Raw genomic sequence first — 14,890 nt, forward strand, 5'->3', positions numbered from 1 at the left:
TAATATGGTCGTATTGCAAACAGAGCTTCAGTCACTTTCCTACTGGCTTGTACTGGCATACCCTCACCTCTGCCTCTCTCTTAATATCTCCTGTGGTTTAGCATGAATTTTTGCTTGATGACACACCTGTGCAGGATCTTGGTTTTACTATGTTAAAGGTGCTACATAAATGCAAGTTGTGTTTGTGTTATAAATGGTACCATATTTTAAATATTAGAGAACCAGCCAGCAGAATTATTACAGTTTTTCATAAACAGGATTTAAAACGAAAAATAATTCCTAGTTATATAAACTATGATGATGAATGCAATCTGAAGAGAGACCCAGAAATTAAATGGATGAATTTAAAAGCAAAATCAGATTACAGGGATAATACTAATTTTCAAAAGGGTATTGGGGCACATACTTAAAGGTTGTAAAGCAATGGGGATAGGGCAGGGATTAATTGGTAGCTTTTGCTGAGAGCTGGCACAGATACAGTGGACCGAATGGTGACTCCCTTCACTGTTAGAAGACACTATAGGATTGAAATTTGTCATTGGTTGATGGCGCCACTGGGCTAACTATTGTTTAGGCAGAAAAGAGGGAACTTTACACTGTTTTTGGTAGTAATGTTTCCAACCTGGTAACGGTTGATGCCTGAAATGGAGCAGTCTCACTCAACAACTCCAAACTCCCTGACTGTGACAATTCAAATATTCCCACCCAACAGGGGGGTGGGGGAAAGACACTGATATTTCCAGATCAAACAGTATTTCTTCAGCAAAGTTTTCTGTCCCCTTCATTTGGGGAATTCCAACTTATTGGATTCTCCATGTCTTGTGTGTTTGAATCCCTCTGGGTTTTTCTTCTGCTTTTCCCCAGAGCTTTAAAGGGCATATGTAATCAACGGTTAAAGTCCACTTCACACATTTCCTGCGTGTGGCAGGGATTGTTGTAATGTGGGAATAACATTTCGTAGTGGATTCAGGGCATTGCTGATGTCCGCATTGTGGTGGACATATGCATGTGCTTACAGGTATGCACATACGTACTCTTTCACACATGTACTCCCTCTCCTAGTGCATGCTCTTTTCCGCACCGCACCTGCCTCCCTCTCCCCCCTCTCCCCCCTCTCCCCCCTCTCCCCCCTCTCCCCCCTCTCCCCCCTCTCCCCCCTCTCCCCCCTCTCCCCCCTCTCCCCCCTCTCCCCCCTCTCCCCCCTCTCCCCCCTCTCCCCCCTCTCCCCCCTCTCCCCCCTCTCCCCCCTCTCCCCCCTCTCCCCCCTCTCCCCCCTCCCTCCCCCTCCCCCTCTGCCCCTCTCTCTCTCTCTCTCTCTCTCTGTCTCTCTCTCTCTCTCTCTGCCACACGCATTCTCTCTTTCTCACACTCGCTCCTCTTCATTAGCAATAGCCAGCTGACACTCAGACTAAATTGCCCCCTTTGTGCAGTCACTGGAGTGCCATAGACTGTGCCATTGAACTCTGCTGCCCTAGTCCATTTTGCAAATTCTAATTTGCAGATTTGTTTTGCAGTGCAACTGATGTGACCTTTAAAGCTCTAACGTTGCTATCTTTGTTCTAACCACAATGTAAACCTTTATTATTTCGAGAAGGAAAGGAATGACCTTCATGCTGCATTGTGTGGGGCACAACCTGCCTTGACTTGTATTGTTTTGAATCCAGACAAATCCCTCAGATTGTGGCAGCAGTTGTTGGAGGGCTGCTGGCTGTAATGTTTGTGGTGCTGCTGGCTGTCGTTTACTGGAGAAGGCAGATCATTCGGAAAAAGAGGGCAATGCGGCGATACCTGGAGACGGAGGTGAGAGGTCATCCAAGAGGGAAAGTGTCCAAGGGGTTGAGATTGGTTAGCTCCTCTGAATCTCTTTGCAGTGAGGAAGACGCTCAAAAGAGTGTCACCAATTTTAGACAATCTTCATATAAAGGTCCTTGATTTTTCTATCTGCAATCAAATCAGATCAATAATACTGAGCACCCATACTATTAGGATAACACTTTACATTTGTGATTTTGTTTCTTTTCATTAGCTGCTTGATCCCCTTGATCCCAGTGCCGACTCACCCAATCAGGTAAACACACGGATTCTGAAAGAGACAGAACTGCGGAAAATAAAGGTGCTGGGGTCTGGAGTATTTGGAACAGTGTACAAGGTGAGTGGGTGTAAGTCACTGCCACAGCGCCTAACAGGATGATGTAAACCTGCAATTTTGCTGTTCTTGAATCGTTTAATGTTACAGTTCTTGTGTACTGCTGAGATATTCCTGTGGTACCTAACACTGCTGAATTCTAAGCATTATTGTGGGTGAGGTCTAAAGTCATAATTTTCTGTGATGGATAGTTTTGCATTCAGATGGACAAAAATCAAAAAGCTGTTTGAGGATGAAATAGTGAAAACCTTCACTGGTTCCAAAGGAGGAGGCAACAAAAGAGAGATTGTAACACAGAGTCAAAGCATGAAACTCAAAAGTTTTTTGTTTGAAAACGTGGACAGAATCATTCTTCAGGGATGACAATTTTCTCAGTATGTCCAAGCGTCTTATTATTAAACAGACCCAAACAAATGATCAATCCCTTTCAAACTGGAATTGATACTGGGATTGATCAGGGTGCGCTGTTGCAGTGAACTGGAATTTGTAAAAAGGCAGACTTGTGGCACCTTTCAGGATATCCTGAAGTACATAAGCACTTTTAAAGTGGAGTCACTATTGCAATGGAGGAAATGTAGCAGCCAATTTTGTGCACATTAAGCTACCACAAACAGCAATGTGAAAATGACCAGATCATCAGTTTTAGTGATGTGGGTTGAGGGATAAATATTGGCCAAGATATTGAGGAAAACACTAAAAAAAAAAGCAAGTGCAATAGGATTTTTTTGCATCCACTCGGGAGACCCTCAATCTAATGTTTTATCTGAAAGAGGGTGCACCACTCCCTTGGTATTGCACTGGAATGCCAGCTTGGTTTATTGTGCTCAAGACTCTTGAGTGGGTCTTAAACACACAATCTACTGAGTCAGAGGAGTGGGTGCTGCCCACTGAACCCCAGCTGGCACACTTGCACAAAAAGAGATTCTATTTTGAACGACTTTAAGTAAGGCACAGTGGGGAAACGATGGTGTCAGCACATAAATGATGGGAGAATAAAACTGGGAACTCATTTACCTATTTAAATATGTTGCTATTTGTTGGGAAGAAATTGTGATACGCTAGAAAGAGCTTCAGTGACAGAAGGTGAGAAAAAGAATGATGAGATGGAGAACACTTAGCGCTGAGCTGAGCCAGATCCAGTGCTGATTGAGTTGACCTTTAGTTACTTTTATTCTTGATGATCTGAAAAGATTTCTGCTTCCAGGGTCTCTGGATTCCTGAAGGTGAGTCTGTAAAGATTCCAGTGGCCATCAAGGTCTTACAGGAAGGACATTGCTCTGAGACCTCAAGGACTGTGAATGAGGTAAGCCTGCCTTTTTTTTAATCCTTCAAAGGATATAGACGTGGCTGTCACTGTTTATTTATTGTCCATTTCTAATTGTCCCTGAACTGAGAGGGGAAGTTAAGAATCAATCACATTGGCCAAGATATCAGGAAAAACTCTCCCTCTCTTTGAATCCACAAAATAGCAGATGGAGCATCAGCGTAGCTCTCATGTGGAGTCACATATAGGCCCAGGCTAGATTAAAAATAGCAGATTTTCTTTCCCTGAGAGACTTCGGTGAACCAGATAGATTTAGACCACAAACTAATGGTTATCATGGTTACCATTACTGAGACCAGCTTTTTCTCTTAAAAAAAAAAATTATTTAATTACTTGAATTTAAAGTCCCCAACTGCCATGGTGGGATTTGAACTTGTATCTCCAAACCAATAGTCCAGAACTTTGGATGCTAATCTGGTAATTTAACCACTACGCTATTGTAGCCCAAAGTATGAAATTCCAATTGTCATATGTGAAAGCTCCACAGGCTAATTTGTATACAATTCCAACTAGCTCTCCTCTGATTCTTCATCCAAGATGTCATTCCTCTGACCAATAAGCAGCCATATTCAGTATCGTGGGTTTTTCTTGATGTTCCACTGGCGTTGCAATTGGCACAGCCTCAATCTGCTCTGTGCATTTTTCTGGGACTAATGATGGCACAGAGAAATTGGTCAAAGTACAGCAAGGTTGGGTATTGAGTGTGTGAGACTGAGTTGAGTACCAGTACGACGTAGTTGGGGGTGAGGTGGTAAAGAGAGAAATTATCATCGGGGAAAGTTCCCCTTGTGGCAGAAAAGGGAATGGGGCCAGTAGAGAATAATGAGTTGACTCTCTCTGTTGTGAGGTGGATGAGGATGATTTGTGCTGAAGTTAATGGTTCTGACTGAATTTGTCTCTCATTCCTTGCCTTTCGAGTGGAGGTCTATGGAGAAACTAGTTAACAAATGATCTCTGTGACTTACCATGGAAGAGGTCTACAGTTGGTGTGTGCTGTACTTGGTATTTAATGTCATGTTGTGTTTGTAGGATATGTTGATGGTGGGCAGTTTGGATCACCATCATGTTCTGCGGCTTCTTGGAATCTGCCCTGGAGCACCACTCCAGATAGTCACACAGCTCCTGCCACTTGGCTCTCTCCTTGAGTACCTCCACAAAAACAAGGAAAATATCCAGTCCCAAATGCTTCTCAACTGGTGTGTTCAGATCGCCAAGGTATGTGAGACCTCACACTTTGATCCTTTGCTTGGCAAAAGACAAGTGTTATGCATAGCCTTAGTGAAGATCAGCTGCTGCTAAGCCCTTGGTGGGGAAAAATTCCCTGAATGGACTCTTGGTCTAATAATTGGTTACTTATGACCTAGTTAAATACATTGACCTTGTTACCACAGGGTATGAGATACCTGGAGGAGAAGAAGATGATTCATCGGAACCTGGCTGCCAGAAATGTACTGGTGAAGTCCCCTAGCCACGTTCAGATCACGGATTTTGGCGTCACCAACCTCTTGGCGTTAGATGAGAAAAAGTATTTCTTCGATGAAGTTAAGGTTTGTCATCTTTTTTCTTGGTTAAGTAATTGACTACAGAGAAAATATTAACTTCATTCCTCCACAAATGCTGGTTTCGATACATCAGGGAAACCTGAATTAACTTATTAGTGTTATTTGAGGAGGTTCCTGCTCCCAAATAGTGTCCATTCCAAAAACAAGCAGGGTTACAGGAGAATGGAAATTATTAGAAAAATAAAATGATCATATTCACTAGATGGGAATCTTTTTCTTCAGGACAAGTTTCACATACATAAGGAAAGGAGCAGGAGAAGGCTTATCAGCCCCTTGAGCCTGCTCCGATATATAATATGATCGCAGTTGATCCTCCATCTCAACTGCACAGTTGCTATTCTTTCAGCAAAGATCATTTGTTTTTTTCACGAAAAGTACCTGCAAGACATACAACACTTTTCCACAGATTTGTGAGCCATCTCGTACCATTGGTTGAGCGCAAATATTCATGAGTGAAGAGCAGATTGTCTTTTACCTCGGTTATTAAACCAATGTCCGGTCAGTTTATTCAATTGGACATTAGAGATCTCATGTATTAATTAAACACAGGACAGGGAACTCCCCCATTGCTCCACATACCAATCAATGGGCCATTTATTTCATCAGCATCTGGAGCATCTTGCTGTGCGCAAATTGGCAGCTACATTTACCTATGGAGCAATAGTGACTACTTTAAATTAATACTGTATACTTAAAGCACTTTGGGACAGTTCTGAGTGGTGAGGTAGTGTGCTGTGTAATTGCAAGGCTCACTTTTTATCTGGAACGGCCTTATTTTTCCTTTGTCCATTTCCTCATGGATCCTGTGGCTTGCTCTGCTTTTCTCTTTTACATATGTAGAAGCCACGTGAAAGGAGAGGTATTTCAATATGAGCCTATTTCAATAATCTAGGGAATCTCAAATTTACAAATTGTAAATTAGGGAAGAATATTTTGCACGGTCTAGGCTTGCCAACATTTCTGCGCAAAATGAACTTTGCTAATGTTAAATTTGCACTCCTATTAGACATAGTGAAGTTTGACAGTGAAAAAACTGGCTTGCACGAAAACACATTTTACATTGCTGAAACTGGCTCCTTACTCTAGCAGGCATAAGTAGGGACACATGTTCTGCCGTCAGATTAAAGGGGCAGGTGTTAAAAATGGAAATGCAGTTGCCTGGATTTGAGCTGAACCTCAGGGGCGCAAAATACAATATCAGCGCATCGCTGAACCAAATCTGCAGCTATTTCTAAATCATCAGAATTGTGTCACTCCTCTCTTTTGGGCATGAACTGTTCCAGTGGTGAAATCAGGAGATGAATTAGCTGAGCAAGCTAGATCACATGATAACCACCGAAAACAGATGTAACAGCCTCTGTCAAACTCATCCAAGATCTGAATTGTTTCCATATCATTCAGGGATTCATTGCTTGCAAGGATCAGAAGTTTGGTACATGTACTTCAAAGATTTTTTTAAAGGTATTTGTGCGTAACATCACCATGTTATAAAAAAACACAAGGCCATGTGCCCCCTATTGGATTTGTAAATTGGTCTTGCATGTAGTATTTTTTAAAGTTCCCATTCAGAGGAGCTTCACGTGCTGAAAACATATTGGCAGAAATTTTGGTTTGCTTCTGATTCAAGGCTCCCTTGATTTTCTGCCTGTCCATTTTACTGGACAGAAAATCACTGCGAACTGTGAATTAGGAAATGACTGAACTGCTGCATGCTTCAGGTGCCTAGGGCCATAAAGACAAACATTTGACTCCATTGTTATAAAAATTGCCCCACCCTGTTGTTGCTTTGTTGTTGAGTCTGTCTGTCTGTTGCCTGCTGTAGATGCCCATTAAATGGATGGCACTAGAGAGCATCCACTTTAGAAGATACACCCACCAAAGTGATGTGTGGAGTTATGGTGAGTCATATACTTACAGAAGCATTTTTTTTACTCTTAAAGGTGCAGTGCTGCATTTTTGCATTTTTAAATAAAACCAATGCAAAAATACTTCATTTCTGCAGTGAAGCAAGAATCTGGTGGGGAAGGGTTGGAGGTCTTTGTTCTGCTGTTAGAGATGCTGCAAAGGGAGTAAAAGTTCCAAATAATTTATTAGAGTTTCCTGGGGGAGCAGAGACTATGACAGGAATATGGCTTACTGCAACTTCAGTAGAGCCTTTATTAAAGTGTCTTAAGAAAAAAGACTTGCCATCAAACTGTAGTTGGTCAATTAGAGCCAAAGGATCTATGCAAAGGCAAGTACTAAGTGTGGAAGGGTTGGATGAGAGGGTCCTGCGTTAGGACTGTTATCTTTTGTCATTTTCATTCATGATCTGAAATAACATTTTGGTCACTTTAGCTCAATTAGGAGATGAGAGCAAAATAGCAGGGTGGTTAATTAGGTGGAAGAAATGGACACAAACCCCTGGAGAACATTGTTTAGGCGAGCAACATTTGGCTGATGCTTTTTAACACAACAGTGTAAACTCTTCCCCTTGGCAATACAAAATAATGGGAAAATATTGACACTGATGAATCAGGAAAGGGATCTGGGAGTCACTATGATAAATTCCTCATGATATGAAGACAGTGTCTGACTCCTGTCAAAGAATGGAGTATAGGTCATAAGGTTATTCTGCCATTTTACAAGGCAGTGATCAAACTGCATCATGCACACTGTAGAATCTCACTCAGGATGGATGGATGTGACTCGGAGATGGTGAGCAAGGGAATTACTATAATAACTGGGAGACCAGAGACTTAAACATGAGGTTTTTTTCATTCAGATCTTCATGATTGAATCTCTCTACCTGTATCTTCCGGCATTGCCTAAGACATTTATACAAATTGACATTGAGAGCCTACTGACATCCAGTTTGAGGTGGTTTAGCAATCTCTAGATCTTGGAAATGTTGCTGGATGCCAGCTGTATGTGGTTAATGCACCTGGCTCTGTTTTCCTTGGGAATCGTTCCACCTTTGTGACTATCATTGAGATCTTCCAATGGTTAGTTCCTTATCATCTGTACTTGGGGAAGGTTCAGAGCAAAGACCAGATTCTCTAACAGCAATAAGGAAAATTGAAGGCCCGGTAACTAGAGCACAAGTGTGCACTTCGTGTGGGGAATCTGACGTTAGTGATGTGTACACAAATTACCACAAGTACGTCTTGGAGAAAATATGTGAAAGAAGAGGGAAATATAGGTTGGAAATTGCTGTTGGCTTAAATCAAACATCCATGATATTGGACCATTACTGAGTAGAAATTTAGTGTCACTTTGTTGCCCATCTGCTTCTCGAAAGCTGTGATTGGAGGTTATTCAGCACGACGTGTATTGGTGTTTGGATTCTTGTGCACAATATTGTGCTCTTTGGAAATAGAAAATCTCCATTCTGCCTTATAACATTCAGCTTGTACCTGACTACCAACATGTAGATCAACGCCTGTGAACATAATTCCTTTATTTTCACACAATCATTTGAAGGGGAAAGGGTGCATAATGTTAGGTAACTTCTTGTGACCTGCACTCCATTCCCTCTATTGTACAATGAAACATCCCATTATCTTTCTTGGCAGCAGTGAGAAACTGGTGTGAAATCTTGAGGGTTTTATCATAATAACGGCCAAATTCCTTTTCTGATACAAATGGCAGAGTGTTTTCTTTTCCATTATTCCTCTGACCCCTCCAGTTATGTTGTATCCCTTAGTGCAATTAACCACATCAAACTGCATTTGCCAAATGTTGGCCCATTGACACCAACCCCATCCTGCACTTCCAAGCAATCCGAGGATGGCTCTTAAAAATGCAGTTGGAATCATTAATAAAATCACTGTGATCTTAAAAAGAGGCTTCAACCAATCAGTACAACCCCCTCCCCCCCTGGGGTTTGATGGACAAGTGTCAACTGCAACACATTTGTTTGCTTCTTCGCACTGTAAAGAAAGCTTGCCAAGTAGGTGAAGAGTAGGCTGGCAAAGCCATGGTGGAGCAGGAGGTGCAAGTGACGATGAATTTGACACTAACTCGTAATGCAGCAAGTAGAACTGATGCTTCAGACGCACATTTAAAATGGATTCCGCTGTGTGCCATTTTATAAAGCTGCAATCTGCATTGTAGAATGACTAAAGCAAAACCACCACCTTCAATACTGTCCTCATAGGAAACCTATTCCCATCCTTACTGCCTTTTGTCAATATTCTAAATGATTATAAATAAATATAAGCATAAATCCAGCATTGTTCATTTATTTCATGCATTGTGTGGTTACAGAAACCTAGGTTGACACTCAGGTGCAGTACAGCTGTGTTTCAGATGAGCTGTTAAACCAAGATGCCATCTGCTTCTCAAGTGGATACAAAAGATCCTTTGGCTCTATTTTCAAGAAGGCCAGGGGAGTTGCTGGCCAGCATTTGTCCTCAACATCTGGGGAAAAAAAAACCTGCAGACTACATAATTATCATCTCACAATTTGTGGGACTTTGCTATGCGCAAATTGTCTGCTGCATTAAGCAACATTACAGTTATAACAATACAAAATTACTTATTTGTCTGCTAAACACTTTGGGATATCCTGAGGTGATAAAAGGCGCTATAGAAATGCTAGCCTCTTCTTTTGGTCAGTGTGAATGTAATTTAACACAGCGCACGTCTCAGATGTACCTGAAACTACAAGTTCTTCTAATTGATTCCCTTGCGGAAGGAGTAAATATATGAGCTAATTGCATTGTTGCATGAACAACCTGTTGGGTAAGCAGAGATCTTGTGTTGTACACTATGAGGACCCTGTGCCTGATTCTGTCAGAATGGCCATTGTTGTGGCTGACTAGTTCAGCCCGCTTACTATTCCCATGTTTAGAGATGGTTAATGGATGTCGTGGCACTGGACTGAGACCTTACCTGCTACCTCTTCTGGGGTCTGTGCAGCTGTGCTTTCTGAAGATGGTGATAATAATCTGGGATGTTACAAGGATTGGCTTGCTCAGGTATTCCAGATGTAGCTATCAGCTCTTCTCTCTACCTGCAATATTCACCTTTAAGCATGACTTCCAGTGCAGTACACTATGATGATGCTGCTGCAGTTTGGTATCTCTGTGACTGTCACTCGGTGGAGTATTGCAGGACATGAACGTTATAATGCAGGACATACATCTCTATTTGTTGACTGCCAATCCCAAAAAGATCTCCCAGTCTTGGACACTGAGGATGACTTAAGCTGTTGGGGACCGGCTTCTGTTGCTCTCATTATCTGACTGGTTGCATTACCACCTGGGTTGCTCCAATGTTGAAAGAGGCTACAGAGGGTTGTAGACTTAGCCAGCTCCTTCATGGGCACAACCATCCCTGCCATTGAGGACAGCTTCAAGAGGTGGTGCCTCAAGAAGGCGGCATCCATCATTAAGGACCCTCACCACGCCCTCTTCACGTTAATACCATTGGGGAGAAGGTACAGGAGCCTGAAGATCCACATTCATCGTTTCAGGAACAGCTTCTTCCCTTCCGCTGTCAGATTTCTGAACGGTCCATGAACACTACCTCGTTATTCCTCTTTTGCACTATTTATTTATTTTTGTAACTTTTTGTAATTTTTGTCTTTGTGCCTTGCACTGTACTGCTGCTGCAAAACAACAAATTTCATGACATATGTCAGTGATAATAAACCTGATTCTGATTCTGGTGGTGCATGAGGTATCAAGAAGTACACCTACACATGATGAAGATACATGAAAAGTCATTGAGAGGTTATCCTGTGTATGTTCCTTTTGCAATTCCAATTGTAAATGCAGCATATCTCCTAAGTGTTCTCTGACAGATAAAACTTTTGTCCTGGTTTTATTGTGGCTTGATTTTTTTTCCAGCTAATCGTGTCCAACTGTTTAGCAGCTTCCAGCAGTCAATGAGGAATGTTGTTTGCAGGTGTGTTTTCTTGCACTTGTGCACATGAGGTGGCTCCAGTTGTATCGAGTATTGGTGCCTTACTGAAGCACATCCCTGGAACTCTGACATCCTCTTGTTGGTCTTTTTCCACCTCTTGTGGCCCAGGACTGTGGGCTGCACTGACACCATCTCTCACGTCTACGGCACTAAGAGGGAAGGGAGAAGGGGGAGAGGAATGGTCATGAGTCCCATACAGTGTTTCCCTCCTTGAGTCTTCCTAATTGGGCTTCTTGACACTCAATCAGTAAAACTTGTTATTCTTCCTCTGTAGCCCTCAATTGCTTAGAATCAATTTACAGCCACCCTGGCCTCTCCAGTACAACCGAATGGCTCCTAATTGCAGTTCATAGCCAGTTATGAAATTTATTGCTTCTTCTGCATGAACGGCTGATTCATTCTGCTGGCATCTAAGAAAATCTTTTTGTATACCACTAAAACTAGGAGTCTCCTGGGTGAAGCAGCTTCCTTTGAAACCCTCGGAAGCCCAAGTAATTCTCAATCGAACCTTCAATTCTGCCAACAGCAATTTCTAGCTTATATGTTCAGCTTTGTGCACGTTGCCGTGGAAGTGATCTTAAAGTCCTTTGTCTGTGGCCATAGGAGGTAACTGATTTCCAGTTTTGAAATACTGTGTGTTCTTTGCAGGCGTCACCATATGGGAGCTGATGACATTTGGCAGTAAACCATATGAGGGCATTGCTGTTCGTGAAATCCCCGGTCTCTTGGAGAAAGGTGAACGCTTACCGCAGCCTCAGATCTGTACCATTGATGTCTACATGGTGATGGTGAAATGTAAGTATGTGACGAAAGACAACGGTTTTACCTGCTGGATTTTGGAAGGATTAAGGGATGATTTGATTAAAGTTTCCAAGGTGTTAAAGAGAACTGATTGGGTAGAGTAACCACTTGCACTGGTTTGAGAGATTGGAACTAGAGGTGGGTGGGCATGGATTAATAGTTACAGCTTGGCCTTCCGAGGATGGTCAAGAAACACTTCTACATGCAGAAGGTGGTTGAAGTTTGGACTTCTCTTCCATAAATAACAATTGATATTAGGTCAATTGTTAATCTTAAATATAAAACTGATAGATTTTTTTGTTAAGATATTATGAGATATGGAGCAAGGTTACACGGCAGCCTTGAGCAGTGAAGTAGCCTCAAGGGAGCGAATGGACTCCTCTTGTTTCTCTGTCCTTAACTTTGAAAGCACAGGTTCTAGGATTTTCTGTCAAATCAGAGGGCTAAACAACTGGATGAAATTTTAAAAAAACTATGAAGAGCAGAGTGGTATTTAGGCAGTTATGTTACCATAGATTCCTAATTAGTACCAACACTGTTCTGACATTGTTTTACAATACAAGTTGTTTCAAGGTAAAAGAAGACACAGAGACAGATCAGTTTATGGAAAATAGCTGTTTTAATCACTTCTGGTTTTGTTTATCAAAGGAGATTGCCAACTTACTGAATTTAGTTTAAATCTTTACATGAGAGATTATGTATTACTACTCAGCAATTCAGATTCAGATGAACACGTTCAATGGATGCTGTTCACTGCCCAGAAAATTATTTAAGTGGCAGTTGTATGGAAGACATTTCCTGCCCCCCCCCCCCCCCATCCCGATTCCAAAATGCAGTGAAAGGACAGACATAGGAACATACAGAAAAGCAAGTCGTCAAGATCCAGTGTGAAAACTAGCTAATACAAGCAGAGTTGGAAGAAGCAGGGTTTGGATCGGTTTATCTGTACCGTAGGAATAGAATCAATGGGCACACTTTTAAAATAGAACTTGGCTATGGAATATTATATTGTAACTGGTTACTAAATATCAGAGTGTATAAGAGTCCAAATTCATGTATTGTGGATTGTGAAATGTCACTTTAAGGTGCACAGAATATGACAACTTGCATTGCACAGCCCCTTTAACAGCATCAATTCTTGTCTTCTACAGAGTCTGTAATTAGTTAGAATAAAATATCCCGAAGTATGTCGCGGTAACTTTATCAAAAAGAATTTCACATTGAGCCACAAAAGGGGTTAAGAAAACACACGACCAAAAACATGGTCAAACAGATGGTTTTGAAAGAGCATCTGTAAAGAAGAAAGAGAAACAGAGGTTTAGGGAGGGAATTCCAGAAGCTAGAGTCTTGTTGGCTGAAAGCAGGGTCACCAATGATGGAGTGATTGAAATGCTGGATTTATTATCACTGAACGTTAACTAAATGATTATTTCACTCATCAACATTGACATTTATATTCAAACAGCAGCAACAAAATCCAAACATGAAAGCATATGGACCAGATTATGAGAGAGTTCAGTAAGATTTGTTGCAATCTGTGCCAGCTGTAGTAACAGAGGGCAAAAAGATTTACCGTAATAACATTCATTTTGCATGCATGAATAGTTATAAAGGCCTTTAGTATATCGTTCAAGGCAATGAGTGTTAGCAGGATTTTACAGTGTGGATGCATATTGGCCCATCCATCCTCATGTGAGTGTCCTTAACAGAAAACATGATGTGGATTTCAAAAGGCCTTGAGTAAAATTCCATGCGCCATCTGTCTTTTCCCTCTCGCCTTAGATCCTTGTGCTTCAAACCTTCAGGGTTTTGGCTGAAGATTCATAAAGATTGCTGACTTCCTGAATGAGTCACAAGCGGAAATCTGTTCTCCATGGTCTGTTTCCCTTTCTTCTGCCCTCTTCACTCAATATACATTTGGGGTGCAACAAAATGTGATTGTCTTCATTTTTCTAAAACAGGCTGGATGATTGACGAAGACAGTCGCCCTACATTCAAAGAACTTGGTGCAGAGTTTTCTCGAATGGCCCGGGATCCAGATAGATATTTGGTTCTTGAGGTTTGTTATTGCGATGTCTCTTGAAAATGTTGAAATTTGTTTGAGAACAGTGTCAGCTGACATAGAAATGTTAAATTTTAGGAGCTCTGAAAATAGAATTAGTTCATAGAATTGCATTGAATGAACAGAAGGACAAGCCATTGGTCCATCCATTCTATACTCCAGTGGAGCCTTTCTTCCTCTAACTGCTATCAGTATTGTCTTCTAATTCCTCACTTGTTCATCTCATTTCTCTGTTAATCTATTTATGCCATTTGCCTCAACCACTCTCCACGGTAGCAAGTTCCACGTTCTCACCATTCTCTATTGGATTCCAGATTACAGCACTGGTTTATGCAGATTTGCCACTGATTTCTTTGATTTAACTATGTTAAATTATGAAAAATGTTGCTTTGTATTATACACTCAAGGTTCAAGATTTTTTTTTAATCTCATACAGATGGAACAATGCACAGATAGTGATCAGAGGCAACAATGGATGAGCCATTTTGAGCCTTCTATAAAAATAGCATTAAATCTAGAAGCATTGCAGGTTATTTGTTTGTTCGATATTTTGATTTTGGCAGCTAAGATGGAATGTTTTATCAAGTTTGTTTATAATCTGATGATTTAATAGCATCATTGCTGACTTGATCAATAATCATTGCTGACTTTTATCAATAACCTGCTAGCTGTATCCCTAACCTTTCTGTATCTTCCCTTAGCGCGATGAGAGAGCCAACAACACCTATGTTAGTGACCAAAGGACCTTGCATGAATATGAGGAAGACCTCGTGGATTATGATGAGCTGGATGAGGATTTGATGGGGACCACACTGGATAACCCACCATCTGGTGGAGGAAGACCGAGGATTGAATCGAGCAGAGTATGAAATTGGCAAATATGAATCGGGTTTTGTGCCAAGAACAGATCATTTGGGGGCAGTTAGTTCCCTTCCATCTCTCCTAAATGTTGATTGCACAAGGAAGTTCGTGAATGTTTGCTTTAGTCTTATTCATATGATGTGGAGACATCACTGGTAAGACCAAGCTTTTATTGGCCCATTCTTAATTTCCCTTGAGTCAACCAGCTACTAAGTGCAGAGTTG

At 41.4% G+C, this 14,890-nt stretch overlaps 1 protein-coding gene across 3 annotated transcripts in view; it reads left to right on the top strand.

The window, feature by feature from the left end:
* Positions 1–14,890, top strand: part of LOC127566971 (receptor tyrosine-protein kinase erbB-4-like) — a 110,953-nt gene that overhangs the window by 87,715 nt on the left and 8,348 nt on the right. For all 3 annotated transcript variants that reach the window (XM_052009546.1, XM_052009547.1, XM_052009548.1), the window contains exons 17-25: positions 1,665–1,800; positions 2,027–2,149; positions 3,351–3,449; positions 4,500–4,685; positions 4,862–5,017; positions 6,855–6,930; positions 11,591–11,737; positions 13,705–13,802; positions 14,507–14,668. In XM_052009546.1, the coding sequence (XP_051865506.1) occupies positions 1,665–1,800; positions 2,027–2,149; positions 3,351–3,449; positions 4,500–4,685; positions 4,862–5,017; positions 6,855–6,930; positions 11,591–11,737; positions 13,705–13,802; positions 14,507–14,668 (1,183 nt within the window). The remainder of the gene's footprint in view (positions 1–1,664; positions 1,801–2,026; positions 2,150–3,350; positions 3,450–4,499; positions 4,686–4,861; positions 5,018–6,854; positions 6,931–11,590; positions 11,738–13,704; positions 13,803–14,506; positions 14,669–14,890) is intronic.

The sequence above is a fragment of the Pristis pectinata genome, chromosome X (assembly GCF_009764475.1).
Source record: "Pristis pectinata isolate sPriPec2 chromosome X, sPriPec2.1.pri, whole genome shotgun sequence".
NCBI classification, from domain to species: domain Eukaryota; kingdom Metazoa; phylum Chordata; class Chondrichthyes; order Rhinopristiformes; family Pristidae; genus Pristis; species Pristis pectinata.